General features: G+C 45.5%; 2 protein-coding genes across 3 annotated transcripts in view; both read left to right on the forward strand.

Annotated features, from left to right (window-relative positions):
* Positions 1–543: 543 nt before the first annotated feature.
* agfg2 (ArfGAP with FG repeats 2) lies at positions 544–14856 on the forward strand. Of its 2 annotated transcripts, XM_034569204.1 has the most exons (14): positions 544–1018; positions 1897–1990; positions 3488–3603; positions 4391–4535; positions 4894–5014; positions 5123–5227; positions 5811–5843; positions 8466–8708; positions 10591–10663; positions 10809–10852; positions 11047–11145; positions 11459–11578; positions 13509–13579; positions 13712–14856. In XM_034569204.1, exons 1-14 carry the CDS (start codon positions 852–854, stop codon positions 13757–13759), a joined length of 1479 nt encoding a protein of 492 aa, XP_034425095.1. In that variant the 5' UTR covers positions 544–851; the 3' UTR covers positions 13760–14856. The 2 variants fall into 2 exon arrangements, with proteins under 2 accessions (XP_034425095.1, XP_034425096.1); XM_034569205.1 differs by lacking the exon at positions 5811–5843.
* Positions 14857–17416: 2560 nt separating this feature from the next.
* Positions 17417–27945, forward strand: part of si:ch73-335l21.1 (insulin receptor substrate 1-B) — a 43574-nt gene continuing 33045 nt past the window's right edge. The window contains 1 exon segment of the mRNA XM_034569162.1: positions 17417–18788. Within this exon segment, the coding sequence (XP_034425053.1) occupies positions 18371–18788 (418 nt within the window). The 5' untranslated portion in view covers positions 17417–18370.

A 27945-nucleotide genomic window follows, 5' to 3' on the forward strand; every position in this document is an offset into this window, starting at 1 on the left:
AATAGCAACAATGCTTGTTTCTTTCAAATACACAAATGGGTTAATGACAAACAAAGCTTTTTACAAGTTTTTATTTTCAATTTAGATGTAATACATATTTATGAGATCAGAACAATGTGTTTGAACAAATGGTTTTGTATTTATATAGCACTTTTCTAGTCTTGATGACCACTCAAAGCTCTTTACAGTACAGTTTTACATTCACCCATTCACACACACATTCACACAGTGCATCTATTAGCAGCACTTTCTTGTTCTATGAGGGGCAATTCGGGGTTCAGCATCTTGCCCAAGGACACTTCGGCATGCAGGTGGGGAAGACTGGGGATCAAACTGCCGACCTTCAGGTTGGAGGACGACCTCTCTACCCCTCAGCCACAGCCGCCCAGTCTAAAGTCGAACTTGTTTTCAAACTGATTCAATTCTTTTTTAACAGCATTTTCCACACACGCCAGATGCCTTTTCTTATATGCACGTGTTGTGACTTTTTACAGCTCATGTGATGAAGTTGTTTTCTTAATCTTCTTCCCATTTCCCCTGTGTTTTCTCAAACTGCAGCGCGCTGAGCTCTCTCGGCCGCCGTACTACTCCACCTGTTACTCGCGTTTACTCTGAAGAGGCCACTTCCGGCTCGGTGTCTGCGTGCCGCCGTGTCTCTTGACGCCTCCTCAGCCGCGCTCTCTGTGGGTGAAGCCGCAGGAGCAGCGCTTCCATAATGCGGCCGTGAGGTGAACGGAGGAGGAGGCGGAGGAGGAGGACAGCGGCGTCTGCACCGAGCCCGTGTCCGCCCACCAGGCACCGGAGAGCGGGGAGCGAGAGAGAGAGAGAGAGAGAGAGAGGATCCAGGCACCATGTCGAACCGAAAGCACCGGGACAACCAGGAGATCTGCGCCCGCAAGGTCCGCGAGCTGGCCCAGTCCGGAGTAAACAAACACTGCTTCGAGTGCAGCCAGCCCGGGGTGACTTACACCGACGTCACGGTGGGGAGCTTCGTGTGCACGTCGTGCTCCGGAATGCTGTGAGTAGAGATCCCCGCACAGCATCCACCGCACACTGCCCCCCTGCCCCCCCCCACCCCCCGCACATTATCCACCGCATCGGCAGCAGCGTGATAGTAAGAGAAAAGTCGCGCGGGGCCTGTGATCGCATCGTGCACACACTGATTTCTAACCGTGCGCCCTCATCTGCGCCCTTTTTTTCTGCGTAAACAGGGGAGTGTTGGTGCGGCGCGACAGCAGCGGTGGATGTGTGCGCACGTTCATTTACGCAGTCTCTCTCTCTCTCTCTCTCTCTCTCTCTCTCTCTGTCAGCTACTTGCTCATTCATTTCGTCATGGTGCAGGTTTGACACTCTCTCTCTCTCTCTCTCTCTCTCTCTCTCTCTCTCTCTCTCTCTCTCTCTCTCTCTCTCTCTCTCTCTCTCTCTCTCTCTAGGCTCCTCTCCAGTGTGGGCGTGCACATGAGTGAGTGTGGGTGTGTGTGTGTGTGTGTGCATGTTCAGCCTACAGTCCCAGCACTCCTCATCAGGAAGAAGGTCTCAGCACTGTTATTATTGCGCAATCCTGCACACCTTACAGCAGTGTCCCACTTTGTATCCCCCCCCACAGCATGGAGAACACACACACACACACACACATGCACGTGCACACACGCACACACACGCAGGTTGTGGTGACTGCAAACATGTGTATCTCTGCAGGGTGTGTGTGTGTGTGTGTGGCACCTTCTTCCCCTGTCACCTGTCAAACAGTTCCACCTGCTCAGTCCTCACGTCTCCTCTCAGAGACCAGGAATCACCGCACCTCCTCCTCCTCCTCCTCCTCCTCCTCTTCTTCCTCTTTTATGGTTGAATCACATGACTCTAAATCCCTCTCTCCATCTCTCCTCCGTGTCCCAGGAGAGGCCTCAACCCTCCCCACAGAGTCAAGTCCATCTCCATGACGACCTTCTCCCAACAGGAAGTGGAATTCCTGCAAAACCATGGCAACGAGGTGAGTGAGCGACATCCTTCAGGTGACAGGGGGGACTTTCTCGTGTTGTTTTGAACTTTGTAAGGTCGTCCAAGGTCACGAAGGCAAAAACAGGGCGGCAGGCAGCATAAGTTTTGTGTTTCAGCTTTTTCAAACTTAGGATGTGGAACATGAAACGTCCCTCGTAGGGACCAGTTCAACCAGTCTTTGTGGGCGAGCTGTTTTTGGGAAGAATGCTGCTACTGGGTTCGCACGGTGCCAAGAAACAAAAGGGACCAGCTCTGTTTGTCCCACCCAAACCACGATCTATTTCCTTTCTGTGTCCGTGTGTGTGTGTGTGTGTGTGTGTGCATGTGTGTGTGTGTGTGAGTGAGTGAGTGTTTCTATGTTGGGAAGACAGAGGTTCCCAAACTGTTTTTAAACCAGGGCACCGCTTCACAGAGAAATATCTCACTCAGTACATTTTATGGCCAAAGATCTCTAGCAAAAATGTAACTTAAGGGTTATTCACAAACATTCGTTGTATGTTTATATAAATAACAACTTAGGGTTAGTTTTCGTAACATTTAATCAGCTTATTATTTTCTCGATTGATCCTTCTGTCAAATGTAAGAAAATGGCAAAGAATTGTGTTTTTTTAAATCACATAATTGTTTAAAAATATCCAGTTTGGTTGGTAAATTAATATTTGTCATTATATCTGTAAAAAACAACAACAGTAATAATATATTTATTTGTGTCCGCTCTCCGGCAGATATATCTGATAAATCACAATCCAATTTTTGAAATGTCAACATCGGGCTCAACAATCCAGCATCAGTTGAGCTCCTGCTTGTGTTGCTATGACAACCAATCTGTGACAACTAGCCAGACAACCACCTTGATCCGTCATGTGACCACGTGTCACGTTTATAATATGCAAATATAAATATTTATTGTCTTTTTGATCAGTTTGACGACGTATCGTCTTTTTTGTAAAAAACGAGGCACCAGACAGCTCCCACTCACACATGGGAACCACTGGTGAGGCCAGCGCTCGCTCCTGAGCTTACATCACACACATGAAGTGTGTGGAGCGTTTTCAAGATGAGTGCTGTCCATTTTTATCAGCTCGCTGTAGCCCAGGATGTGTGAGTGTGAGTGTGAGTGTGTGTGTGGATCAAGTATAATGTGAGGGTGGAGGCAGAGTGTGTCGTCCGGCTCTTTCTCCTCCTCGTCATCCTCTGAGGAGCGATTGGGGCCAGTCATGATTCACAGGCAGTAATATTTGCAGCACTCTGACTCTTGTGCTGGAGATGAATCAGTGATAAAAAAAGCCTGTTTGTGTGTTTTTGCGAGCGACTGGATGAGACTAAACGCCGAACAAAAGCAGTGATTGTCGTTTGATTTCATGCTCCAGCAATTAGACACAGACCCCCCCCTTCTGATGCTGTGTGACTTTCAGCGAGCCGCATGATTTCTCACTTCTCCTTTCAAATGTGTGTGTGTGTGTGTTTGTGTGTTTGTGTGTGTGCTCAGATCGGGAGGAGGACCTGGCTGTGTGTGTTTGACCCAAAGACGGACAGCTGCTCCGACATGAAGGACTCTCAGAAGTTTAAAGAGTTCCTGCAGGACAAATATGAGAAGAAGAAATGGTGAGGATTAGTCCCATTGCTAATTCTCATTTTAAAATACTGATTCATCCTGCTAATTCTTTTTCCAGATTCATTGTTTGGTGAGTAAAAGTGTCACAACTGTACGAAAGTAAGAAAATGTTCAGTTTTCTAAAATGAAAATGAAGAAAAACAGCAAATATTCAATTTGAGAAATACATTTTTGGGATTTCCCCCCTGACTTTTGCTTCAGTGCCGCCACGAGGTGGACGTTTGACATTTTTCACTCACGTCAGCCTCCGACTTGTTATTCAGAGTCCGACGTATCTGGAATTTCCGACCTCAAAACTATCTCCAGATTGGTGAGAAGAATTCCAGGCATGTAAACAAACTGTTAACACACACCCAAGTAAAAATCCAATATTGACCCCAGAACGATCAATTCAGATAATCTCACAGGATCTACACTCCGGACATAGGGTTAGCGTTCAGTACATTTAGCTGCACGGCTACATTATTACATATTTTCAGCTCTCGAAGTGAAAATGTATAAAAGCTAAATTAGATCCAAACAACAACTAATGATGTTTGTCCCAAATTTAGACGCCCACAGTTTGAAAATGAGGCTCCGACTCAGAAACAGTAGCTCAGGGATAATAGCTGCTTTCTGTGCGTGGTTGAAAAAAATAGTTCTGGGTTAAGCTTCAAGCTCAAGAAATATCCTTAGTCGAGATGTTTGATGAATAAAGCGTTTATTGTGTATTTTTTTATCTTTTTTCCAGAGGCTGCTTAGTCACACAGACTCACTTCATGCTCCCATTATTCGCAGGCATTTTTCCAAGAGTAAGAACCGGAGGGACGTGGAGGGTCCGTGGAGCCCGGGGGTCCAGGCCATGCCACCCTCCCATGGTCCCCTAGCGAGCCAGGCGCCCGCTCACAACCTGCCCCCCAACGCCAGATCGGCACGGCCCCTGGTAAGAGGCTTACACGTGTTCTAATTGTGCATGAAACAGATTGAGGGAGTGATGCAGATAAAGTTAGGGGAGTGAAAGTGGGTGAAATGAGGAAGTGACAAGTAGTTCAAAGAGCCACAAGGGAGAATAGGAGGTGAACAAATGACCTGAGTCGGATTCCACGCCGCAGCAGAGAGACAGAGACTGATGGGTGGGGACGCGACGAGCGCCCAGGTATCCTCCACATCAAAGCTGCTGCTCATGAATTATTGAGAACGCATGAAAGAGACTCACTTCTTCTTCCTTTGTCTTTTCTCTCTCTACCTCCCATCTGCTCCTCTCTCTTCCTTCCCTCCTCCTCATCCCTCGTCCCATCCAGTCCCAGGCCCAGCTGCCGCCGTGGGATCGAGTGCCCGCGATCTCGCCCGCCGACATGCGGATGGACGTGTTCACCGCTCGGCCGTCGCGCTCGCAAAGCTTCAGAGACCCCACTCTGAAAGGTCGGGGGGGTTGATCTTTACAGGAGGAATAGATAGATTTGAACTAAATCTGATCGATACCTTCACCATTTTTTTTTCTCTTGTGTCTGATGTCCCTCTCTGATTCAGACCCCACCCTGTGTGGGATAGAGAGACAGCGGCCAGGCTCCCTGTCCTCAGGGCTGGGGGCTCAGAGTCACGCCCCCTCCTTCCCCGCCCTCCCACGACCATCAGGTGTGTCCCCCACTAGACGCCTTGTTTCCTTTCCTTGTCTCAATCTAACCGGAAAAGTCTGATTTTGAAAAAATGCTTCCAAATAACCCGTATTGAGAAATTCTTTATGAAATGATTTAGAAAAGGCCTGAACTGTTTATCTACTGTTTCTGGTGCATATTGAAAGTGAGACTATGACTCTATGTCCGTTTCTATTCTGTGCGATGTGCCTGTAGCGAGAACATGTAGCAGTGGACAGTGTCAGTGTGTTGTGCAGTAGAATATCTTCACTGATTCTCACCGATGAGGCTGTGCTCTCATGGCTGTCGGCTCAAAGTGTCACATTTGGAAGGACATAGAGGGAGAAGCACTTCGGCTGCATCTTGATTATGTTTTTCCATCATATCGCTTGGGTTCAAAAAGCCGTCATCGCAGAACACTGGGTTGCTTTTCGTGTAAAGCTAAATTCAACAGACTGCCGAGGTGTCCACGAGCAGGAACAACAGTTTTTTAACATGACACCAGTGAAACTTACTCCTCTTTTATTCTCTCCTCTCCTCCCTCTGTTTAACCCTCTTTCTTTCTTTCCTTCCTCTCCTCGTAGCCAGTAGCTCTTTCAAAAACCACTTCACTTTAGGTAAGACACGGCTCCAGCCGATGCATTTGCGTGTTTGCTGAATGGCTGCGATCAATAAGCTTTTTCATTGCTGCATCATTCATAATACATGGCCAATGTGCGAGCCGGGGCTGGTGCTGACCGGGCCGTGCACGAGCGTGTGAATTAGATTATAAAGCTGCTTTCAGACATGCACTGAAGAAGACATTTTAAAAATGTGAGGACGCAAATGTCCGAGCCAGTTGTTTATCTAAGGATATTTGACAGAACTCTTCCTGCCAGCCCTCCTTTTAAATAGTGGCCGTTATCGATGACATTTCTAACATGTGACGAAAAGAATACAAATATCTCCGAGGTGTCGTACACGTAGAGGTGTCGTACACGAGGTTCGAGAGCTTTTGGTGATAAGAGACAACGCTGCTGTCAAGAAAAACCTGCGATATCCGCAGTGGAATTTCTACGTCATGTCCGGACAATCTCAATCAAACGAAATATTCAGGCCCTATTTTTCAGACATTTCCCACAGTTCTTGTCTGAAAACGTCTTATTTTAAAGCAGTTTTAGAGAAGACTCTGAACTCTATATTCATTTATCTGTCCGACTCACGGCTGGCCGGTGTCACATGCTGCCATAGGGTTGGATATTTGTCCTCATCAGTCAGCTTTCCCCTCTTCCAAGCCCAGACCTGAAGGCTGAGAGGGTCAAGGAGACTCACACACACACTGTCCCTACAGAGGAAGAAGAACAAGTTTAAAGTAACGCTATTTTTAGGCCGTAGCTGCTGCTGCTGCTGCTGCTGCTCCCACCCCCCCTGCTAATATATCTCCCCATGTTGGCGTTGAGGCACTCGGGAACTATGTAGGGCGCAGATGTAATCCTGCAACATACATTAACAATGTCACAAACAAGTATCGTAGTTTGTTTAGGTTTCTTCGTGTACAGATCGTCTGTATCTGTGAACCCTCCTGTAGACGTATGATCACATTCCAAAAACATGCGGCCCCGACTTTTGCAAATGCTTTATATCTTCAGATAATCTGTGTCGGCTCAAGTCTGGTCTGGTCTGTGTCTCGACGGAGGACAACAAGCTGTACTTTACTTATACAACCCCATGCAAACGTTGCACTGGCATGCTTTGTGGCTAATGCTTGATGAGGGCTTGCTAGCTGGAACCATGTTTACTGTGATTTCCTGCCTTTGTTACCGTCCAACAATTGTATTTCTTTGGGTGTTTTTTGAAGAATACCCAGAGAGCTGCTGGCTTCCTGCTTGGGCTTTTGATATTTTAGTTCATGCAACCATGACAACAGCACATGCTACTTGATATGTCGAGCTAATCGTGGCAGAGTTGAGCCTCGTACAGCGTTGCCAGAAGTATCGTACCAGAAGCTTCAAATTATCGTATTTTGAGGAAAATTATCATACGCGTCCAGAGTAGTGATGGGACACTCAATGCAGATGTTTCGAATATGAGTCGAGATTCCGACACATGAGACGGCGGCGTACATACAAACGTAGGGATCCATATTCACGTTCATCACAACAACATGGATGATTTGCTGGAAAGACGTGGAAACACAGACGTGATCCATATTTTACTGTCCAGATTACATCATTTCTACATCATGCATTATTGATCGTACATCGTAGTGAGCGCAAAATTATGGTACAAATACGCTTATTATCGTACATCTGGCAACACTGGTCTCGTAGCATGAAAATGTTTACGTAGCATGAGATAAATTGCTTTATATTGCGTATGTTTTATGTGGATAAACTTAAGGCTTATGCTTCTTTTTGTATCATATTCATGAGTCGTTCTGGACTTGGCTTGTTTAAAAAATTCAATTTCTAAAATATTATTCCTTATTTGTTTCTATCTTTTAAAAAAACGTTACCTTTATTTACATTTAAGTGGAAGTACAGTTACTTCCTCAGCACATGGGGTTTCCCCAGTTCCAATTTAGATTTAAATGTTACTAAAAGTAAAGACCATGTGATTTTAACAGTTACTAAGTGGACGTTGTAGGGAGATTTATTTTGTCCTTGTGAGGCTCAAAATTATTTTTCAATCTTGGACAAAACAGCTGAAATTACAGTTTGTCTGGGCCATTAAGTTGCTATTCTGGGCTTTTGACCATATTCCATGGTCTTCCTGAGCAGATTGAAAACTAATTGCTGTATAAATGAGATCACTTCTCATTCCCCGAGGAGATCTACTGGTGATGATCATGTGAAACGACTGAAAACAGCAGCTGAAGAATTATTCTCACCTCCACGACCATTTAGTATCTGTTCTGGAGCTTTCTATCACATCACATGGACTTCAGCTGAGATCGTTTTCTCAACTCTTCCAAAACAGAAGAAATTAGAAGCTTGTGTTTATCTAAGAAGGAATAATAATATAAGTTTACTATATCATTTTTTATTTGCCTGTTTGCTTGCTTTCAATAGAAATGCAGTTTGAATTAACTTAATATATAAATATGTAAAATCCTTCACAATTTTATGAATGATCTAAATAAAATTCAGTACAACTTGTAAGGTCTATAAGCGACATATTGTGTGTTGCTCTTGAACGCATCAGCAGAGCCTCTCTGCTTCAATCTGCTTCTCACTGAGTCTGTGTTTTCTCTCCCTCAGGTCGCACAGTGTCGGCCTCGGGGGCCACGGGGCCGTTCAGGGCCTTCCCCAAGTCTCTCAGCGTGGACTTTGGAGGTCTGAGTCACGCTCAGCCACAGGGTCTGCCCCAGTCGCTGTCCCAACCTCAGCAGCATCCTGCCGGTGGCAGCCAGACGACTCCGCCGGTCGGCCGCTCCGGCCAGGACAGATACGCTGCCGTGTCCCAGCTGGACATCGTCTTCTCCGACCCGCCTACGACCACAGGTTGGAAAATGTTTGGATTTGTACCTGAAGTTTCTGAATGAGATCGTTAAGTAAGAAAACATTTTGTAAATGACGGAAGGTACATTTACTCAGTTTCTGTTCTTTGTACTTGGAATTTAGAAGATTTTGGATTTTAAGACCTACCCTAAGTAGATTTTGATGTCATTCCAAAACATGAGGTACATGAGAGGGAATGAAATTAAGTACTGAGGTCCCGGTAAGCAGTATTTATTAGCAGTATTTCCATTTTAAGCCACTTTATTATTGTACTCTCCTACATTTCAAAGGAAAATACTGCACATTTTCCTCGAATACATTTATCTGAGAGTTAAATTTTACATTAATACATATAATAAGCTCACAGAAGATGATACATTGTTTCAGATTAAACTAATTGTTGTTGATACCTTGCATGTTTCTGATATTTAACATCTCACATCTTTAATTATATTATCCAGGATTTCACAAGCAAATTAAATAGAAAAGACAAAAACATTAATATAAATGAGTTTTTTCTGCCCCGTTAATCATCTCACCATCACTATAGATTAATCTACCTCTGGACTAAACCACCAAATATTCAAAACTTTCATAAAACTGCTACACATGCACGTATTGATCAGCATTAACAAATCCATAAGGCATTAAATACTAATACATCAGTTTCAAAGGCCATTTTTCTGCAGCTGCTTTTACTTCCAGTTAGTAGAGTTGTGACTGTGGAACCTTTCTTTATAGTAGCGTAGTTTTTTATTGTTGTATTGCTATTTTTATATAAACTAACTGACCCGAGCACTTCTTCCACCGCTTGTTATACATAGACACAGAGGCAGTGGGGGAGTTTGAGTGTGCGTGTGATATAGATTGTCACGGACGGCTCAGCCCGGTTGCATAACGTCCTTACTCCAAATGCCGCGGCTGAAGTCTGCTCATTGTGTTTGCTGCACACTCATTCATGGCACCTCGTCGATTCCTGTTTTTTGTTATTATCTGATTTTGTCTCATAACAAATTTGCAGAAGTGGCACAAATATTTTTGTCACTTTAGATTTTAACACAAATATCTGCACTTTCTATTTCTTACATTTTCAAAAGTGGCTTCTTAATTTCGTTTTAATGAATTTCAAGGGAGTTATCCGTTTTTTTAGGATGTAGAAATAAAATTAAAAACAATCGAGTGGTTTAAGTTAAAATAGCCCCTGTTTTTAGAATATTGTTTTTTTTTTAATTTGAAGTATGAGTGGTTAAATAACCACAGTTTTTAGTATTTATATTTAATTTTATTCAAAGTAAAAATGGTTTAAGTTTAATAGTCTTTAAACTTACCCTAACCCTTAATGGGACACGATGGTTTGCACAGACACGGCCGATAGAAATGACCTTCACAGGGCCACGTTTTGACTTTGATACTTTGAGGACATTCCACTTTTAGACTTTTACTTGAGTGAAGAGGTTGAACCAGTATTTATACTTTTACTTCAGTCATTTTTTCAACACAAGTATCTGTACTACTACTACTTGAGTAAAAGCTTTTGCCACCTGAGTTCTGATAACCAAGATGCATGGGATTCATCATGTGTGAAGTCCTGAGAATATCCTACAAGGGGCTTTGTTGTCCCCCCCCCCCTGCCTGGCACAGGAAAGCAGGTTATTGATTTTCTGCTCCAGCTCCCTTTGATTCATATCAAGCTTAACGTGGGGAGCGTGTTTTATTCAGGCTGTTTGTTATGCTCGTTTGTTCTCAGATGACTTACACGCTTAACATCGACTGTCTGAACTCTTCGTGACATGGCCGCTCGCCGCTCGGAGATAATAGTTGCACTTGATTTCTTAAATTAATTCTCCATTTGAGTCTTGTCTGTGTGTGAAATGCTTGTTTGCAGCGCCGCCTGCTGGCCCCCCGCAGTACAGCACCATCTTCGGCAGCAGGCTCTCTTCCAGCTCCACTCCTGCCAGGTAGGAGGAGAGAAAAAAAATCCCTAATCTCGTCAAATCCGCTTGTGTTTGTGATGACGTGACAGGTGGTTAAAGCGCCTGCGTGCGGAGCCCAACAAAGGTCACAGTCTGATTGATCCTCCGTTTCTCTGCTTCTCCCCCTCAGTTCCCCCGGTGTCGATGCAGGGTCCAGCTCCCAGACCTTTGCAAGTAGGTACAGAGCACGTGGATCTGCACTGTATTTACAATCAGATCCTCAGTGTTTGAGCCCCGATTGGGATTCATCTGTGTGACTCGAGGCAGTGCTGGTTTGAATAGGCAGGAATGTTCCCTGTTAACCCCACACACTGAGAATTATCTCCCCTGACTCTCCCCCTGTGTGTGTGTGTGTGTGTGTTTCTCAGATTTCCCCAACCCATTCAGCGCCGGCTCCGGCTCCGGCTCTGCTTCCCAGCAGCCTGTTGCCCTCTCCCCCAGTAACCCCTTCAGCAACGCCTCAGGAGGTGAGGACCCGTGTTCCCACAGACGTTTCACTCGGCTGCCTCCTGCTGCTGAGGGCGGTCGAGATCGGAAAACACCAGTACACATGTTTTAGACTTTTAAGACGTAGATTTTATTTAAATGATTGTTTCATATATTTAAATGATGACGAATATGATAACTTGATAATCAAAACGTATGATTTCCTGTCATATTGTAGAGTTTCTGGGATTGACCATTTGTCCCTCTGATGCTCACTAACAGTCGTGTTATTTTAAATTCATTCATATTAATATTCATGACTCTGTCCGACGTGTTGCCGTTTCTTCTCTCCAGGTGACTCCAGCCCGTTTGTCAGCTCGCCCACCTCCGTGTTCCCTGCGTCCGCCTCCTTCCCAACGCCCACCACCCAGAATGCATTTCCTCACGAGTCAGCCAGCAGCCAGGAAGCCAATGGTAAAGTTTATTATTATTTCTTCTGTCCTAATCTCATGTTTTTTGGGAGTTCATGTTTTACAGTGATTTAATTTCAACAGTGCAGCTTTTGAGGTCATTTTTAATAATTAAGGAGCACATGCGTTGTTGTAAATCTCTCCTGTAACAAGGTGGAGCAGAGAAGAATAGAGCAGCAGTTAATTGTGTCGTGCACATTCAGTTCCCTCGGCCCACATGGACTTAATAAGACTCTAAAGGAATATTGTTGCGGTGCAGAACACTTCTTAAATGGAACTAAGAACTTTGTCGTCTTTTCCAAACTCTGCCGCAAACAAAGTCCCCGCTTTTAGAACTCGACTGTAATCATCCGACCACAAGGAGGCACCAGAGATTGTGTTTTTTTTTAAATACAGCCCGCAAATCAACATATGATCTGAAATACACTTGTTTCACATAACAAGAAGACTAACTTAATCTTCAAGGAGACTGTTAAAATACATCTGACTCTAACTGAGGATAATGGTGGACCTGACAACCGGCAGTTTTTAGATATGAACTCTGGAAAATGAGGAAAATTGGGTCCGCACATTTTCCAGAGTTTGACTTTCACACTTTGAGAACATTCACGCGAGGGTTGGCGTCTGGTGAGAGGAGGCAGGATTGTGTAAATCAAGCGAGCACATTGACATAAGCGCCAAAAGCTCTCGAATCTCGTCGTCTTTCCAAGTTGACGTCTTCGTCGGCGTCTTCTTCGTGTCCGCCTCTTGTTTTTCATCCTCAGATTTTTGTAATCTTATTGCTTCATTCCTGTCGCTTGTTTGACACATCATCAACACGCCCACTCGCTTGCTGTGATTTCTTTCCAGACGTTTTCCTGCTGTAATCTCACATGAGCTCACTCTGATATTTTACCAGAGAGATGACAGGAGAAGTCCTGAGAAACATCTGAAGCAACTGACTTCAGTGCAGGTCTGAAAGCAGGTTTAACAGCACATATGGTCCCAATCTGTAATTATTTTGATAATACTATTTAGGTTTAGGTTTGTAACATAAATCAGTAAACCCTCTTTCCTCGTACAGTACTAAGGGAACAGCTTGTTCAGAGCCAGAGCGGCTGTAACAGTGTCTCCTGCTCTGAAAACTGAAAGACGACAGTGTGTTCTGGTAAATGACGGCCCTCCGCCCGCTCATCCATACATTCAGTTATAACACCTGAGGAAACAGTGAAAAAGCTGCATCCCACTCTGGGGCAGCCTGTGGGACATCCACTCTGTGTGCACACGCTGCAGATCAAACACTGTGAGGCTGCGAGAAACCGACACACTGCAAATGTTTCATTATTTTCAACAGCGAGCGGCGGCGACCGCGCAGGAATACAGATTCACACAGACAGTGAGGATCTGCTGCTGCTGCTGTCAGCTGCAGTTTCTGGTGTCAGGGCTGAACTTTTTTAATGCGTCCACGCCGGCGATAGGTTGCATGTTCGTCCGTGTAAATGTTAATCTGTACTCGAAGATGAACTGATTAGAACTTGATGGTGGAAGGTCACTCTGAACTATGAGGAGCACCCACGGGGAATCTCATTACATCTGGCACGAACATTACATAGTTTTGTTCAATCTCAAGAACGCCTAGAGGGAAATTTTGCTACAAACGTTCAGTTGCAGAAATTGGAGGTCAAAGGTCAAGGTTTACCTCATAAAACATTTTTTTCTGGCATTTTTAAGAATGCCTCGGGAGAGAATCCTGAGAAAAATCCCCTCAAATTTGGCACAAATGTTCACTTGGACTCATTTTTCAGATGAATGGATTAGATTTGACTGGTCAAGGTCATCGTGACCTCACTAAACATGTGTTTAGCCTCTTGAACATGATGCTTATCTCAAGTCTGATTTATTTTTAGGGAATCTCTTCAAAGTTTGACCAGTTGTTTGACTTGTGCACGTTTCAGGTTTTGCCTCCTTCCCTGCGTCCGACTCTCAACCCAAAGTCGCCCGGCCGATGTCGGTGAACCCGTTTACTGTGAGTATCGCTTCCCAGCATGGAAAGCAAGTGAATAGGAGTGAAGGGTGAAGTTCTCTTCTTCTGCAAACCACCAGGAGGCGTAGTAAAGGCCTCGCCGCTGGTTCTCACCCTGCCTCTCTTGCCTTCCAGGGGAATATTTATCCAAGTCGAGGGACGTCGCGGAACCCTTTCATCTGATCCTCCCCACCAGCACCCCCACTGCCTCCTCTTACTTCACCCCCACCCCACCCATCCCATCTCTGGGAACCGAGGGAGAAGTGAACTTGAGGAGTCGCTGCCATTTCAATGCCTCTGGAGTATTTTCATCCTCGGGGAGGGAGGGCGCGGCGTCCCCGCAGGACCCTGCCCTGTGCCGCCCCCCCTTCCTCGCCGCCCTCTCTCCGTCTGTGTTTACGTGTTTGTAGAGGACAAAAAAAAAAACAATGTGTGAATGTAATTAAGAAACCCATGTGTGTACGAGAGTGTTGGCTTGCTGTGTTTGTACAAGACAAGTGTCCGAAGGTGTTTGTGTGCCAGTATCGACGCCACCTCAGGGCTCTGTGGGAGTCACGGGGAAACGACGCCTCTATGATTTTTGCAGAAACAAACACTTACACACACACACATGCATACATATACAGTATATATATTATACACATGTTGCTGCTGCTGCTACTTTGCTTTCATCTCCTGCTAAAAAAAAAAGTGCAAAGAAACTCCTCCAGCCCGCCCCGGTGAACACGCCCACTGTTGTCTTCTGCTTTGAAGAATCTCCGAGTTCTCCGAAAAGGAAAAGCCAGTTGAGAATGGGACCCTGCATCATGAGTTCTCTACAGATGGTTCTTACAGCCTTAACAGCCTCCTGATGCATGTGAGCTAGCGTCCACAAGCTAAGACGAGCCTTTCTCCGTGGAAGGATGCGTGGAACACGTCTGCATAGGTCACCTGCATAGATCTTTCTTATTTTCTTTGGTCCAATCGAAGGAGAATTTATGTTTTCCACTCTCAGGCTGCATGCGCTTCGAGGGCTAAAAAGGAGATGCTACTGAATGTAAAAGCAATTTCAGAATAACTTACATTAATGTGCACGTTTAACGTCATCGCTTCATTGACCGGACCAAAATGTTCAGTTTGCTGTTTTGGGGGTTTTAACTTTTTTTTTTCTTCGGTTGACATGGAAGTTTATTTCTCTCATTTTGCCAAGAAAAAAAGAAAAGAAAGGAGATTCATGTTACAACGTCTTTGTAATGACAAGTATCCATGTTCATAAAATTACGTCTGTTGCTTCTTAAGAATCTGGCTCTGGAGGTTTCTTCATGCATGTGTGTGTATGTGTGTTTGTACGTCTGTGGAAGCTTTTTTCCAACACTGACCTTGTGAGGACTAGTGGACCTCATGGGGACCAAGGAGGTTTTGTTTAGGCTGTCCACAAACCTGTGTGTGTTATATCTTTGTGAGGAACAGAGACTTTTACGGAGCAAGGATATTTTTGCTGGTCCTCACTTTTTTCAAATGACTGTTTAAAGGTGAAGAATTGCTTTGAAGGTCAGTGTTAGAGTTGAGTTTCAGTTAGGGTTGTAGTTATATGCATTTATTTGTAGGTAAAGTTTATTTAATAAAGCAATTTTCTCAGAGCAAAGTCAGCAAGTGCTTCATGTTAATAAAATAAAACTCCAGAAAGTAAATACTTGCGATAGAAACAGTGAAAAACATGCAACAGAAAGACAAACACATGGATGAGTGTGACTTAATTCGTTTTCAGTCACGCTCACACAATGTAAATCTAGTTTCCCATTGTGTCGGGGCCACAACTTTGAAAGCACCTTTAGTTTTCTAGTTCAAGGTCAGCGATGTAAGCAGGGGCCTGCAGTGCTATAGTGATGGTTGAGGGTGGAGAAAGGGGCCAGGGAAAGCATAGTGTCCCGACAAAGATAGAAGTGTGTGTGTGTGTGTGTGTGTGTGTGTGTGTGTTTCTGCCTAATTTGTATGTAAATGTATTAAAATAATCTCATAAATTTAAATCCAAGCATAAAATTGAATTGACTTCTTTTTAAAGGCCGTGACGTCGCCTTGCAACAGCAGGGGGCGCACTGCATCCAGTTCCCTCTGACCTCACGAGTGAGGTGACTTCTGGATGCATATTGCATAACAACATACATACTGCATCAGCGTGGAGTACAAAGATAGAAACCCCCGGCACAGCTATCAGCACCGCGACTATGAGACCCATCTGAAGCATTTATGGCTTTAAAAAAAAAAAAAAATCCAGAGTGTAACTACATCTGCAGAACGTGGATTAATAATCTGGATTACAGGCAGTTTTTTGTTTTTTTATTTCTCCCCCTGAGGGATGGAGGAGGATTCACTGCTCAGTCTAGACAGGGAGAGAACATCGTGTGTACAGACACCACGAGAGGCAGGAATAACCCTGTGTGTTCATCTATCCAATCATAACCTTAATCTGACCCTGATCGCACCTCTGCAGGAATCAATAATCACACGAGCAGCTCAGTGGTCCAATGACTTCACTGTGACCCCTTTCATTTCAAGAGAGATATTTTCCATGCAGCATCATAAAATCATAAATAAGGATACTTCACGTTGTAAATGTTTATACTGCAGATTGTGCAGGGTGATGGAAATGATTGTGTATTTGTATTAGAGTATGAATAAATGACAGAAGGGGATTTTTTAACAGTAAATAGAACAGGGTGAACTCAGGGAAGAGCCAACACTGACATCTTACTCCACACACGCTGCGTTCAGGGGCTGTGGGAAATACCGCTTGTGGTATTATGGAGTGGCTCGATTAAAAGGCCATTTAACTGCTGCTCTGTGACTGTTCTACTTCGTGTTGTGATGTCTGTGGAGATATGATTTGTTTTTACAATTGATTACTTATGGTCAGGGGTCAATGCATGTGTCAAAATGAACTAATAAGAAGCTGTTTCACACGACGCACTGCAGCACTTGTTAGAATTGATTGAACAGAATTATTCAAGTAGTGTGAATCTAAAAGCTTTATTACTATAAATAAAGTCAAAAAAGACAAATGGAGAATAAAATAAAAGTAGTTTATGAAAACAGTAAACTTAAATAAACCAAAATACCAAAAAAAACTAGACTAAAACTTAACTGATTCATGTTGGGTCAGTCGTTCTTCACTGTGTAATCACTGGTTGTTTGTACTTTGATACGCTGATAACATGTTAGGGTGTAACTTCACTAAAGTATCAAATCAGGTGAGTAAGTTCATGTGTCGTTGTTTAACTGTGTGAGTTGTCTTGTTAAGTACAGCTTTACTATTTTCTATATGAGTAATATGGTGCAGTTTTCCAAACAGAGCTGTGATTCATCATGTGACCTCAAACTAACATGTCACATTTTCCAGTATTAGAGCTCGGGCTGCTTTCTGGGTCTCTGGGTGAATATTAAAACGTCCATGTACTGTATAAGTCAGCTGTGTGCGCTAACCTGGAGGCACACAATGCACAGAGGGGCCCCACACACACACACACACACACACACACACACACACACACACACTCACAGGTCGGTCCAGACTATAGACTGGATACACATATATATTTATATACAGTCTATAATCCAGACATGTGCTTTTTTGAGTCCACAAAACCATTCAGAGAAATATTTAGTGTCTGATGAGATTCTGTGTATTATCCAACATCTTACTGCATCGATCTCTGCATTATACTCACTTGTTTTTTAACTGCCTGTACACACACATTACTTTCTTGCAAAATCTTTTCTGCATTGTTTATCCTGTAAAATATGTTATCCATACTGCATATGGATAGATAGATAGATAGATAGATAGATAGATAGATAGATAGATAGATAGATTGATTGATTGATTTTTGTAGGTAGAGACCCTTTATAGTTATTCCCAAGTATCTATGCAGCTAAATACGAATATATAATGACAATACACTGCAATACACAATACTGGAGTTGTAGTAATGTGCAGATTAATACCAGGGACTTTTATTGCATAGAATATATTTGGCCATAGTTTTTTGTTGTAGCTAAGTTTATAGTTAAGTTTTAAGCAACTTTTAATTATTTTTATCATCATATTTCTCTTTTATATTCACATTATCGCGACAGTTTTGTGTCTGTGTTGATACAAGTCACCATCACTGACAACTAACTAAAAGTTGTCCCGCACGTTGAGGGCGCTGCGGTGTCCGAGCTCGGGCGGAGTCAGTGAACGCCCCTCGCTGAGTGACAGTCCTGCCCCACGGTCGCTGCTCCGCGGCTCCGCTGCTCTCACACCGCGGCCACAGCTCCTCAGCCGAGCCGGGGGTGTGCGTGCGGGGGGACGGACTCTCTGAGACACCGGCAGCGTGCAGCGGGACCCGCTCTGTGCTCCGCAATGTGCGGCAAACGGGATTAACGCGCTCGGACGGCAGTAGTAGTAGTGGAGAGTAGGGGGAGCTCCGCGCCCAGCGACGCCGCATGTGCTCGCCCGTGTGCGGCTTGGGAAACTTGCGCTGCCCCGTCCACCGGAGAGACACGGAAACAAGAGGGAACAAGAGGGAAACTACCACAACCTGCGGCTGCGGTTTCAAACCTCTGCACCGGGTTCGAGCTCCGGGGACTCGCAGCAGCAGCACGCCGACCTCTGCCTCCTCTCACATGCCTGCGTTGATGTGTGGGAGCGAGGGAGGGGAGCGGAGCCGGGGGGGTGTTTGAGTCAGCCCGCTGAACTTCCACACACACCCCGAGACACATTAAAGACAGAAAAAAGTTAGTTGTTAGCTGGAAGTGAAGGAGACTGCGGCGGTCATGGAGGGACAAGCGGGCGAGGAGCCGCAGCAGCAGCAGCAGCAGCAGCAGCAGCCGCCGACTCCACCGACTCCTCCGCAGCAGCAGCCGCACAGCTGCTGCGAGGACGTGCGGAAGAGCGGCTACCTCCGCAAGCAGAAGTCCATGCACCGGCGGTACTTCGTGCTCCGCGCCGCCACGGAGCTCGGCCCGGCCCGCCTGGAGTACTACGAGAGCGAGAAGAAATTCCGCGGCAAGGCCCCCGTCCCGAAGCGGGCGGTGGCGCTGGAGACGTGCTTCAACATCAACAAGCGGGCCGACGCCAAGAACAAGCACATGATCGTGCTGTACACGCGGGCCGAGAGCTTCGCCGTGGCCGCGGAGAACGAGGCGGACCAGGACGAGTGGTACCAGGCCATGGTGGAGCTGCAGTGCAAAAGTAAGCCAAAGTCGCACATGCACACACACTCACACACACACACACTCACACACACACACTTGCTAAATGGTGCATGAGGGTCTGCAGGAGTGGAGAAACGTGGCAAAGTGTGCAGAGCATGCAGAGATCCAGTGTTTTTTGGGGGGTTATCATTTGAAAACTATTACAATTCTCCAACTTTAATTAGAGAGAGAGAGAGTGTGAGAGTGTGCGTGCGTGCGTGTGTGTGTGTGTGTGGTGGCACAATAATAATAATGATAAAAACAATACGGATTTTCTGCTGCATGGGTTCCACTGTTTTACAAGTGCCTCTCTTGACAGGAGTGCGTGTGCGTAAACATGCGCCTTTTACGCAGCACCTTGGAGCTTATTCCCCCCCCAGTTCCTAATCACACCGGTGTCAAAGCTTGATATTTGCTCCCAGTTTGTTCTAAGACTTGTTGGGTCCTTCTCTGGGTTTTGGGGGGGGCTGCTCAAACACACCCCTGTCTGCCCTCCTGTTTACTTTCCCCTGCTGACACTGCAATATTACTTTTGGCATTGATCCCCGAAGAGGACGAGAATAAATGTCCCCAAAGAAAAAAAAAACCAAATCAGTTATTAAAAGATGAATATTTATTCATTGATTGATCGGTAATAATGAGGAAGCAGCTTGTAGTGTCCCATCAAGAGGATCTGTAGTGTTTTCTCAAATGGTGTCTATCAGCCGCAGTGTAAACACAGCTGTTGGAGCAATAGTGGTGAGCAAAGCAACTTCCAAAAAAAAAATCACCTGTTCGGCCTTTCTCCTGTGTGTGTGTGTGTGTGTGTGTGTGTGTGTGTGTGTGTGTGTGTGTGTGTGTGGTGGGGGGGGGGAGGGAGACCAGACAGGCCACAGGGGACACATGACGCAATCTTGGCAAACAGAAGATTCAAGGTGCTTCTCACACATGACCTGCTGCTGCTGTTACATAAGGCAGTAGATGAGTGGTGGAAGGGGAGGGGGGGGATAAAACACCTGAGGTTGAGGGGGGGAAGGAGGCCACCTCAGCTCGCACCGCTCCTGACGTATTTTTAATACACTCTAGCTACAGAGAGCAAAGCGGAGGACATATTTGGATGATTCATAAGCGACCGAAAAGAAAGTTGCACGGTGCCAGTAGGTCCATTAGAGGGGAATCGAGTGTTACCCTGCAGATTTTGGAATTGCTGTCAACATTGTGGCCTCCCCTCCCCTTCTCCCTCTCCTGTTGCCTCCTAGCACAACTGTGGCTTGTGTGTGTTTCTGTGAACCCACTCCTTCCCAAGTATTTGACGAGTTTCCGCGAGACGGGGGGAGCGAATAGACAGATGTTGGAGCGCAGACGCAAAAGCCTGGGAAACTGACTCCGCAGCCTTTTCCCTGTGCAAACCTCTTGTGCATTTCAGAAGAGAAGTGCAAATAATCCAAACTACAGTTGCTAAGTGTGCAAAGGTCAGATGTACAGAAAATCCTGTTCTTTTTACGGGGCAGCTGCTCAGCAGGGGGAGGAACTCGGCCCTCCAAGGGAACCAGACGACCGTGCAGGCCTGGATCCGCCATCATCACCAGTATCGTCACGCCATCGCCGCCCTGAGTCGTCTTTGAAATTACAGGTCCCGGTGTGCAGCGCTCCTCTTGCTTGTGTTGCTCCAAGTCTTGGGTTTCTCGTGTAAATCACCATCGCTGACAATGACAAAGGGCTGCGGCCGGCCGCTGTGTAAACTCGCACGCTGGCAGGCATTTTGTTGTGGTATGTGCTGCAGCTCATACGCAGATTCACTGCATACACAAAAAAAGAGGCCACACAAAAACACTACAGACACACACACACATGATCCAGGCATGAACAAGCAGAGTTTTGTAAGAAAGAGGGGGGGGTAGGGGGAGTGTAAGGTCACGGCCAACGGCTGCCTAAACCTGCTTGTGCGAAAATAGCTTTAAACACACAGTCACGTTGAACACTGTGAGGATTCCTGCCTGTAATAACCGTCCTCAGGTATGTGCAGCTCATACACAGTTTGAAGTCGGTGGTGTCTGCGTGTTGACCGAACCCCTCCCTTCACACACTCACACTCACACACACACACACACACACACACACACACACACACACACACACCACCCCCACCACCCCCCGCTGTCTTTCCTGCCTCGTCTTCACACTCCTCCTCTGCTGTTGCCACTGCAGTGAAGTATGTGTCCTCAACTCATCCCTGCAGAAGCTGAAAGAGCACCGAGGCGAGAGATGCTGCGTCGGGGGGGCCTCACACGGGGACCCCCTCCTTTAATTTGATACCTGTGTAGCTGCTCCTATCGCCTCCTTTGAGCTCCGTCAGTTGCTGCAGGGGGTGAGGTTCCCTGCGTGAGGCGTCAGCTGGAGGTGGAATCAAAGTTTCGGGTTGAAGTTTGCAATAATTTGCACAGCGAGGGACTCCTCGGCTTGCAGGATAAGTGAGCATGCGTACAGCGAAAGCACAATAAATACCTTGGATATCCATGCAGCCATACTGTACAGCACAACTGCCCACATACTGTGCCACAGGCCTGGGAAACTCACTTAAAGCAGCACAGCAACGCTCCAGTATCGCGCCGCCTGACCTCTCGAGCCGGTGGTAATTACACAAACACGAGCCAGCTGCCGTCCACGGCGATATTAGGATCCCAGTTATTTATTCAGCTGAGTCCAGTAAGACCCTTTTGGGCAGCGAGGACAGTATCAGGCTTGAGGGCAGCTATTTGCTCATCTATTAAGAGTCAGCGGAGTGTGTAAAAGCTTAACCTCGGCGAAGGCAGGCAGAGGTGTGGCACCACAACCAGGCGTCTGCCAGGCAAACTGTCCCGCAGCTCAGGCACCGCGACGAGAAGTCAACACAGCGACCTGGAGTCCAGGTCTGGACTTGGTGGCACCGAACGAGAGAGAAACTATCTACAAACGCATGAACGTGCAGATAAGATAAACATTTAAACATGTAAAGCATCCTTGGGTCCCTTGTGCTATACAAATTGAAATAATCATTAAGTACTTCAAAAGTGTTTAAAAGTTACTTCCAAGGTCAAGAATGGATCTTCAAGCTGAAATAATTTGTATTTGTTGACAGCAAAGATCTGCAGCAAACTCTCATTTGAGAAGCTAAAAACAGCAGATGTTTCACATTTTTGCTTAAAAAGTGAAAAACGCTGCTTCTTTTTTCTGTCATTTCTAATTACAGCTGAATGTCTTTGGGGTTTTGGGAAGTTGTTGGAACGTTTGAAGTCATCCGCTCGAGCTCTGGGAAATTATAAAGCAGTTCCTGAGTATTTTCTGAGCATAACACACACACGAATGTTGGAGGAATTAAATATCAGATTAAGTGATATTGTAAATAATCCTTGTTTTGCAGCCTCGAGGTTTTGTTGTGTCGTTACCGGGGTCTTTTGAGTTCAGCTTTCCTTGTTCACAGCTTGAAAAAGACGTGACATGCGAAACACTGAGGAGCAACATCTGCTTCCAGATGTAATGATATGGTTATTCATGCTAATCCACAGACCTCAGTGTGAACACTTTCCCCTTCGCTGTATGAATCTGTTTTCGGTCTGTGGATCATCGTGACGTAATTTTTGACACTTTAAAGACCACAAAACAAATGCATCTGAGGGCAGACGGAGCTGCAGCTTATATTTCCACATGTCAGCAAATCAAAGTTTTCAGTGAATTGTCTTGTGTGTCAAGCCTCTTTATTACAAGTATTAGCGAGTTAATGAAAAAAAGACAATTGACTGCTTTCCCGTTGAGTTTGCGTTCAGTTTTTATTCCCCCTGGTGATTCATGTGCAACATAACGACAAATCAGAAAACTTGCTGTCTGCACGATACGAAGAATAAAATCACTGTTGCACGTTGTTCCCGAGATTTTAAAAAACCCCAAAAGCTGCATTTAAAGGCTGGTTGTGTGACAGTGGCATGACGAGGCTGTCCCATGTCAAATGTGTCCTTCCACCCCTCCAAAAAAACGAGGGCTCCAATGGGCTGATCCTTCTCGGGATCCTTCTTCAGCTTAGTGGGCTCTTGGACCAGTGGAAAAGAAGCATGAATTAGAAAGACTCTGTCACACGCTCTGTTGCTTTGGCCAATGTGATCTGGATCTCACCAGTGGCCCGATGAGCCGGCCGATTAAACGTTAAGCCGTGCTTAAGCACTGCTCATCTCCCTAATTAGTTGGTAATTACTGTCTCGGGGGGGGTCAGCCGCTGGTGGCACACTGGAGATGGTGCTAATGAAGTCAAAGAGCAGAGGCTGCAGGGGCGGATGCCGTCGTTACAGGACAAAGTTTTAAAGTTCAAGTAAAGTGATTAAACCATTTTCTTTTCTCTACAGTCAACCAGTTATTGAGGTCCGACTCTAACTGAGGGGCGGTGAGCTGCCACCGGGTATTTCCTCTGCACAAACACTCCGCGCATGTTAACACCCTGTAATTTCATTTAACACGACAATCTATCCTGCCTGGCTTCAGCGCGACCGGCTCCGACTCGTTGCATCACAGTCGCAGTGAAACGCAAGCGAGCCTGAAATGGCCTCGAGCTCTGCACCTCATGTGCGCCGCTGTCTGCTCACCGGCGAGGACGTCCGTCAATTAAGTGCTCTGGTTCCGATCGACAGCTCGGGCTGGGCCGGGGGGGGGGGACATGATCCATTTAGTCGATGAACACCCATATGTTCAGCACTATAGAGCCGTGGGGCTTTAAAACGCATAGTAACCTTTTATAGTGTGCTGTATTGATTGCTGTGTGTTGATACCGGCACATTAGCGCTCTCACGGTGGAGGTCAGGAAGTTCACGAGTTATCAGTGAATGGATGAGAAACATGGAGAGAAATTAGCAGGAGAAAAAAAAAGCTTCCACATTAACCGGGACGTGCTCCTGCTCCTCCTCCTCCTCCTCCTCCTCCCCAGGGAGGTTCAATACAGGATGTTGCATTGATTGGACGTCCTGTAACACCAGGGTCCAGACAGAAGAGGAATCCTGCCATTTTCTGTGTGTACAGTACAAATTCACACACACCCACTTTATATTCTACTGTTAGATTTCATTTCAAAGCATCTGAAGAATGTGAAAAGACCCCCGGCCTATACGTTTGGTTTTGGGAATGGAATCAAATCCAGGAGGTCTGGAGCAGAAGTAGGTGAAAGTGGCTTGGCTCAGACACACGTGTATATACTGGGTTTTTGGAGAGTTTCCTATTTTCTTTGGCTTCACTTAGCAATGCTTCTATACAGAGCTTTGCATTAACTGGATCTTGCAAGTGTGGGAAAGTGAAACAGTAGAAAGTTGAAATCCTCAAGAAATCCTCTTGTATTGATTTTGACTGATCCATTTAAATATTAGTTATGATCTTTTTATTATTTTTATTTGTTTCTTAATTCAAGTTATATATATTTGGTTTTATTTGTGTTTTCTTTTTGTTATTTACGATATTTTGTTAGACTGAAAAATATCTACCCTCATTTCCATTTCTTTGTCTAAAGGGTTTGTTTTTATATTTTTGATATCGTCCAATATATTGGTATTGGAATTTTTTTACTCCCTAATATCGGCCTTGGCATCCCCCCCCAAAAAAAGCGTATTGGTCAGGCTCTAGTTGAAAACTTGACGTAATGTCTTTTGTGTAATTTGATGTAAATTGAATTAAGCTGTGAATGTTCTAAATGTCTTTTAATCTGTACTTTTTTTCATTCATTTCCATTTCATGCTCTGTATTTGCTGTCAAGCTACTAAAATGAAAACTTACTGTAAAAGATTATCCACTTTGGAAAATTTGAACGCAACGTTCAAGTTCTCAAGAAAAAGTATTATTGCTTTTAAAAAAACATTTTTGGACGTTAAGGGCTAAAATGACTCTGGGCTGAAACAATAAAACTCAGTGTTGTTCACATAATAAAGTTAACTCTGGGGACTCTTTGGTCTGATTCTCCAAAACCTTCTTGTCTGACTTAATAATACACAGACAGAGTGTTTACGAAGTCTGTCCAAGATGGCTGCCAGTTAGTTGAGGGGCGTCTGAGGTGGTTTTGTGAAATCGTTGGTTTTCTTCTTCTTCTATTGGGCCTTTTTCTCGGGTCTTGTCAAGGGACGACAAAGCTTGGATGCGTCACCGGTAATTTCATGCGCTTACGTGTACGTTGTGTGTGTGTGTGTGTGCGTGCGTGCGTGCGTGTGTGTGCGCACGCTCCTCCGGCTAACACGAACCACATGTGAAATGAACCTTAGGCAGATGCTGGTGTTGGGGAAGCACTGGGTCCCTGAGTGTGGGCCCAGATAGGGGGATTTCTGATGGGTGGATATGGAAGATAGGAAGTGGAGGAGTTGGAAAAAAAAAAGAGGAACATTGGGCACACATGGCAGCCAGAGATTAGACCAACTGTTTTCCCTGCTGGGAAGCTCGCTCTCTGCCTCTCTCAGATACATGCTCGGACAAAGAGCACACAGCTGTCTGCTATCTATCCACGCTGGTAACCTGGTACGGCGGTGGGGGGGTGGTGCTATAGGGGCACAGTAGCCAAGGAGGTGGTGGAAAAAAATGGGGTTTAGTCTTCAGAAGTTCCTGTGCAGTGTTTTTGCGGTGTTATGGCACAGCACAGCATGCTGGGGCAGTGAGGTCAGAAACTTGAAACAGAACCCAGCGAGAGGCAGCCGCTCCGTTGCCAGAGGCGTTCTCCCTGATTTACAGGCTGCATTAGCTAAGTAAAGGGTTTTTTATTATGATCTCACTATAAATTTCAGTAAATCGGAATAGTTTTTCACAGAAATGCACAACAGGAAAGTTGTTGCCTCTGAAACTGGAAAGCAAAAACACTGGGGATTATTGGGTAGCCCTTTAAGTTTTAAAATTCCGTTTGCAAATGAAATTGCACAATTCCTTACAATTCTGGTCAGATTTATTAACAACAATAGGAAATTCCCCCAGAGCGTTTAGGCGAGGGGTGACGCAGCATGAGGAGGCCGGAAGTAACGTATCCATTCTACGTATAATGTCTACGTATATGTATGTCTTGGATCTCGTTGAGCACACAAATCGACATCTTTGTCGGCGAATATTTCATCCTGAGATATTTGTATTCTATTTGTTTTTTCTTGGTGATGTTCAGAAACATCATTGGCACGCTCCCTCGCTTGCGGTGAATCCCTCCAGACAAAATCCAGAGTTTCTCCTAGGGGCTGGCAGGAAAAACTTCAGAGATTGTCCTGAGTAACTGACCCAGACATTTGCGTTCTTGCATGTAGCCCCTCCAGAAGATTATCTTAGTTCAGTGCACCTCTGAAAGCAGCTTTAATCACACCAGGATCCCAGCCAGTGCCGTGGTGCTTCAATGACAACAGCCCCCTACCCCCTGTTCTTGTTCAAGACCCCTGTGGAAGACCTACTTCCTTTAGGACCTGTGTGATAACCCTTACAATAATCCACCTGTCACTCAGGGAGGAGCTGTCAATATCCCAGCAGGCATCTGGAAGCCCCTGGGGAAAATTTTGCACCCCTATACCCCTGCTTCACCCTAAACACACACACACTCTCTCTTATTGCCTGAGGCAGCAAGAAAGCAAGGCAGATACAGCGCCGCCTCCAGTTGGAGAAAATTGGGTTAGATTACTGCCTCCTTATGTACAGTCTATGATCTCCTGGGAGGCAGCTCGGGCACAGCAAATAAATCGGCATGAATAGATAGCAGTGTTGCCCGTGTAGGTTGTCATTGTAGGCCGCAGGTTTTATGTGTGGTCGAGGCAAAAGTGAAGTAAACAACATGTCCGTCAATAAGCCAGTGTAAGTTGTTTTCAAGTTGCTAAAAAAAGGGGGAATTACTATGCTGGCACTTTGAAATAAATCTAGTCGCCTCGTATGAACTCGTTCACCGGATATATGCGCTCCATCGAGGTTGTATCAAGGTTGGCTGAGTGTTGTTCACACATCGCCCCTATTCACTCGGGGAGCTCAACGCAGATGCTTCATTACCTCCAGGTGTACTTTGCTTTCATGTGCTTTTGGCTTTAGTCCTCGGATTCCTCTCCTGCTAAGGGCCATTTTTCTGTGCATGTTTTCCTGTGGGCTCATTATGATGTATAGGGTCGGCGTTGTAGTGCACAGAAGCTGACCGACTTATAACCTCAGTGCAAAGGGGGGGGGGGAGTACTGCTTTCTCACCAGCCATCTCTTCTGAGCACCACACTGAGCCCCCCTCAGGAAAGCCAGGAGCGATCTATAATTCATACAACTCCTAGTAGCATCAGCCCAGACTTTATGTAAGCATGAAGGAAGATCTATGATGTCCGATGGTGGTAGGGTGGTGCAGGATTTCCAGCTAAACCTCTTAAATGTTTTGAGTGCTTTTGAGAGTTGTCGATAAGAGTCCGCAGCCGGAGTGGCCCTGAGATCAAGGGTGTTTGTGTGTGTGTGTGTGTGTATGCAAGTGCTGTCGAGGGCACAGCTGAGGTTTAAGGCTGCACTGTACTCGGAACAAACAACACACTTGTGCTCTCCTCAAGAAATTCTAAATGGGCTCTTGAAAAGGAAAATATAGTCTTCGAGGAACATGTTGGACAGCAATCTGAGTCAATCCCGAGAAGCAAGGAACTGAAAAGTTAAAGTTTAGCGTGAATAATGACTGTGATTAATTGTTCTTTAATCTAAGCAATCCTTAAATAAACCTTCTTTTCCTCCGTTTAAAAAAGCCCTTCTCTCTGTCCTTAATGGCTCTTTGATATCTCTTTGCAATCTCCCGCAGTCTCTCATTCCCTCTGTCCCCACTGAAAAATCCCCAAACCACCCCTTTCCTGTTGTAAATCTAAATCGAGGAGGCAAACAGGGCTCCGTGGACGCAGCTCCTCACACACAGTTAGAAAAGCTGCACACGAAACAGCCATGCATGTCCTTGAATGAGTCATCTAATAATGCAGGAGGAGTGCCGCCACACACACACACACACACACACACACACACACACAGCCACTAAGCCACAGCATCCACGGCTTTCAACAAAACATCTATTCTAAGTTTCTTTCAAGTTGTCAGTGAGCCTCCCAATTTTAGGGAGGAAAACTGAAGAGCAACCAGCCAGAAACTTCTCCCTCTTTTGCAATGATGAGTAAAAAATGTTTTTGGGAAGAGGTTGTGGGGGAACTATTTGTCAC

Source organism: Hippoglossus hippoglossus, chromosome 18 (assembly GCF_009819705.1).
Source record: "Hippoglossus hippoglossus isolate fHipHip1 chromosome 18, fHipHip1.pri, whole genome shotgun sequence".
NCBI classification, from domain to species: Eukaryota; Metazoa; Chordata; class Actinopteri; order Pleuronectiformes; family Pleuronectidae; genus Hippoglossus; species Hippoglossus hippoglossus.

Excerpts from the sequence above, each read along its gene's own strand:
- agfg2 (XM_034569204.1), top strand. The coding sequence starts at position 852 with ATGTCGAACCGAAAGCACCGGGACAACCAGGAGATCTGCGCCCGCAAG. Across the intron at positions 1,019-1,896 it reads ACGTCGTGCTCCGGAATGCT|GAGAGGCCTCAACCCTCCCC; the intron begins GTGAGTAGAGAT and ends TCCGTGTCCCAG. Across the intron at positions 10,664-10,808 it reads TCCAGCTCCACTCCTGCCAG|TTCCCCCGGTGTCGATGCAG; the intron begins GTAGGAGGAGAG and ends TCTCCCCCTCAG.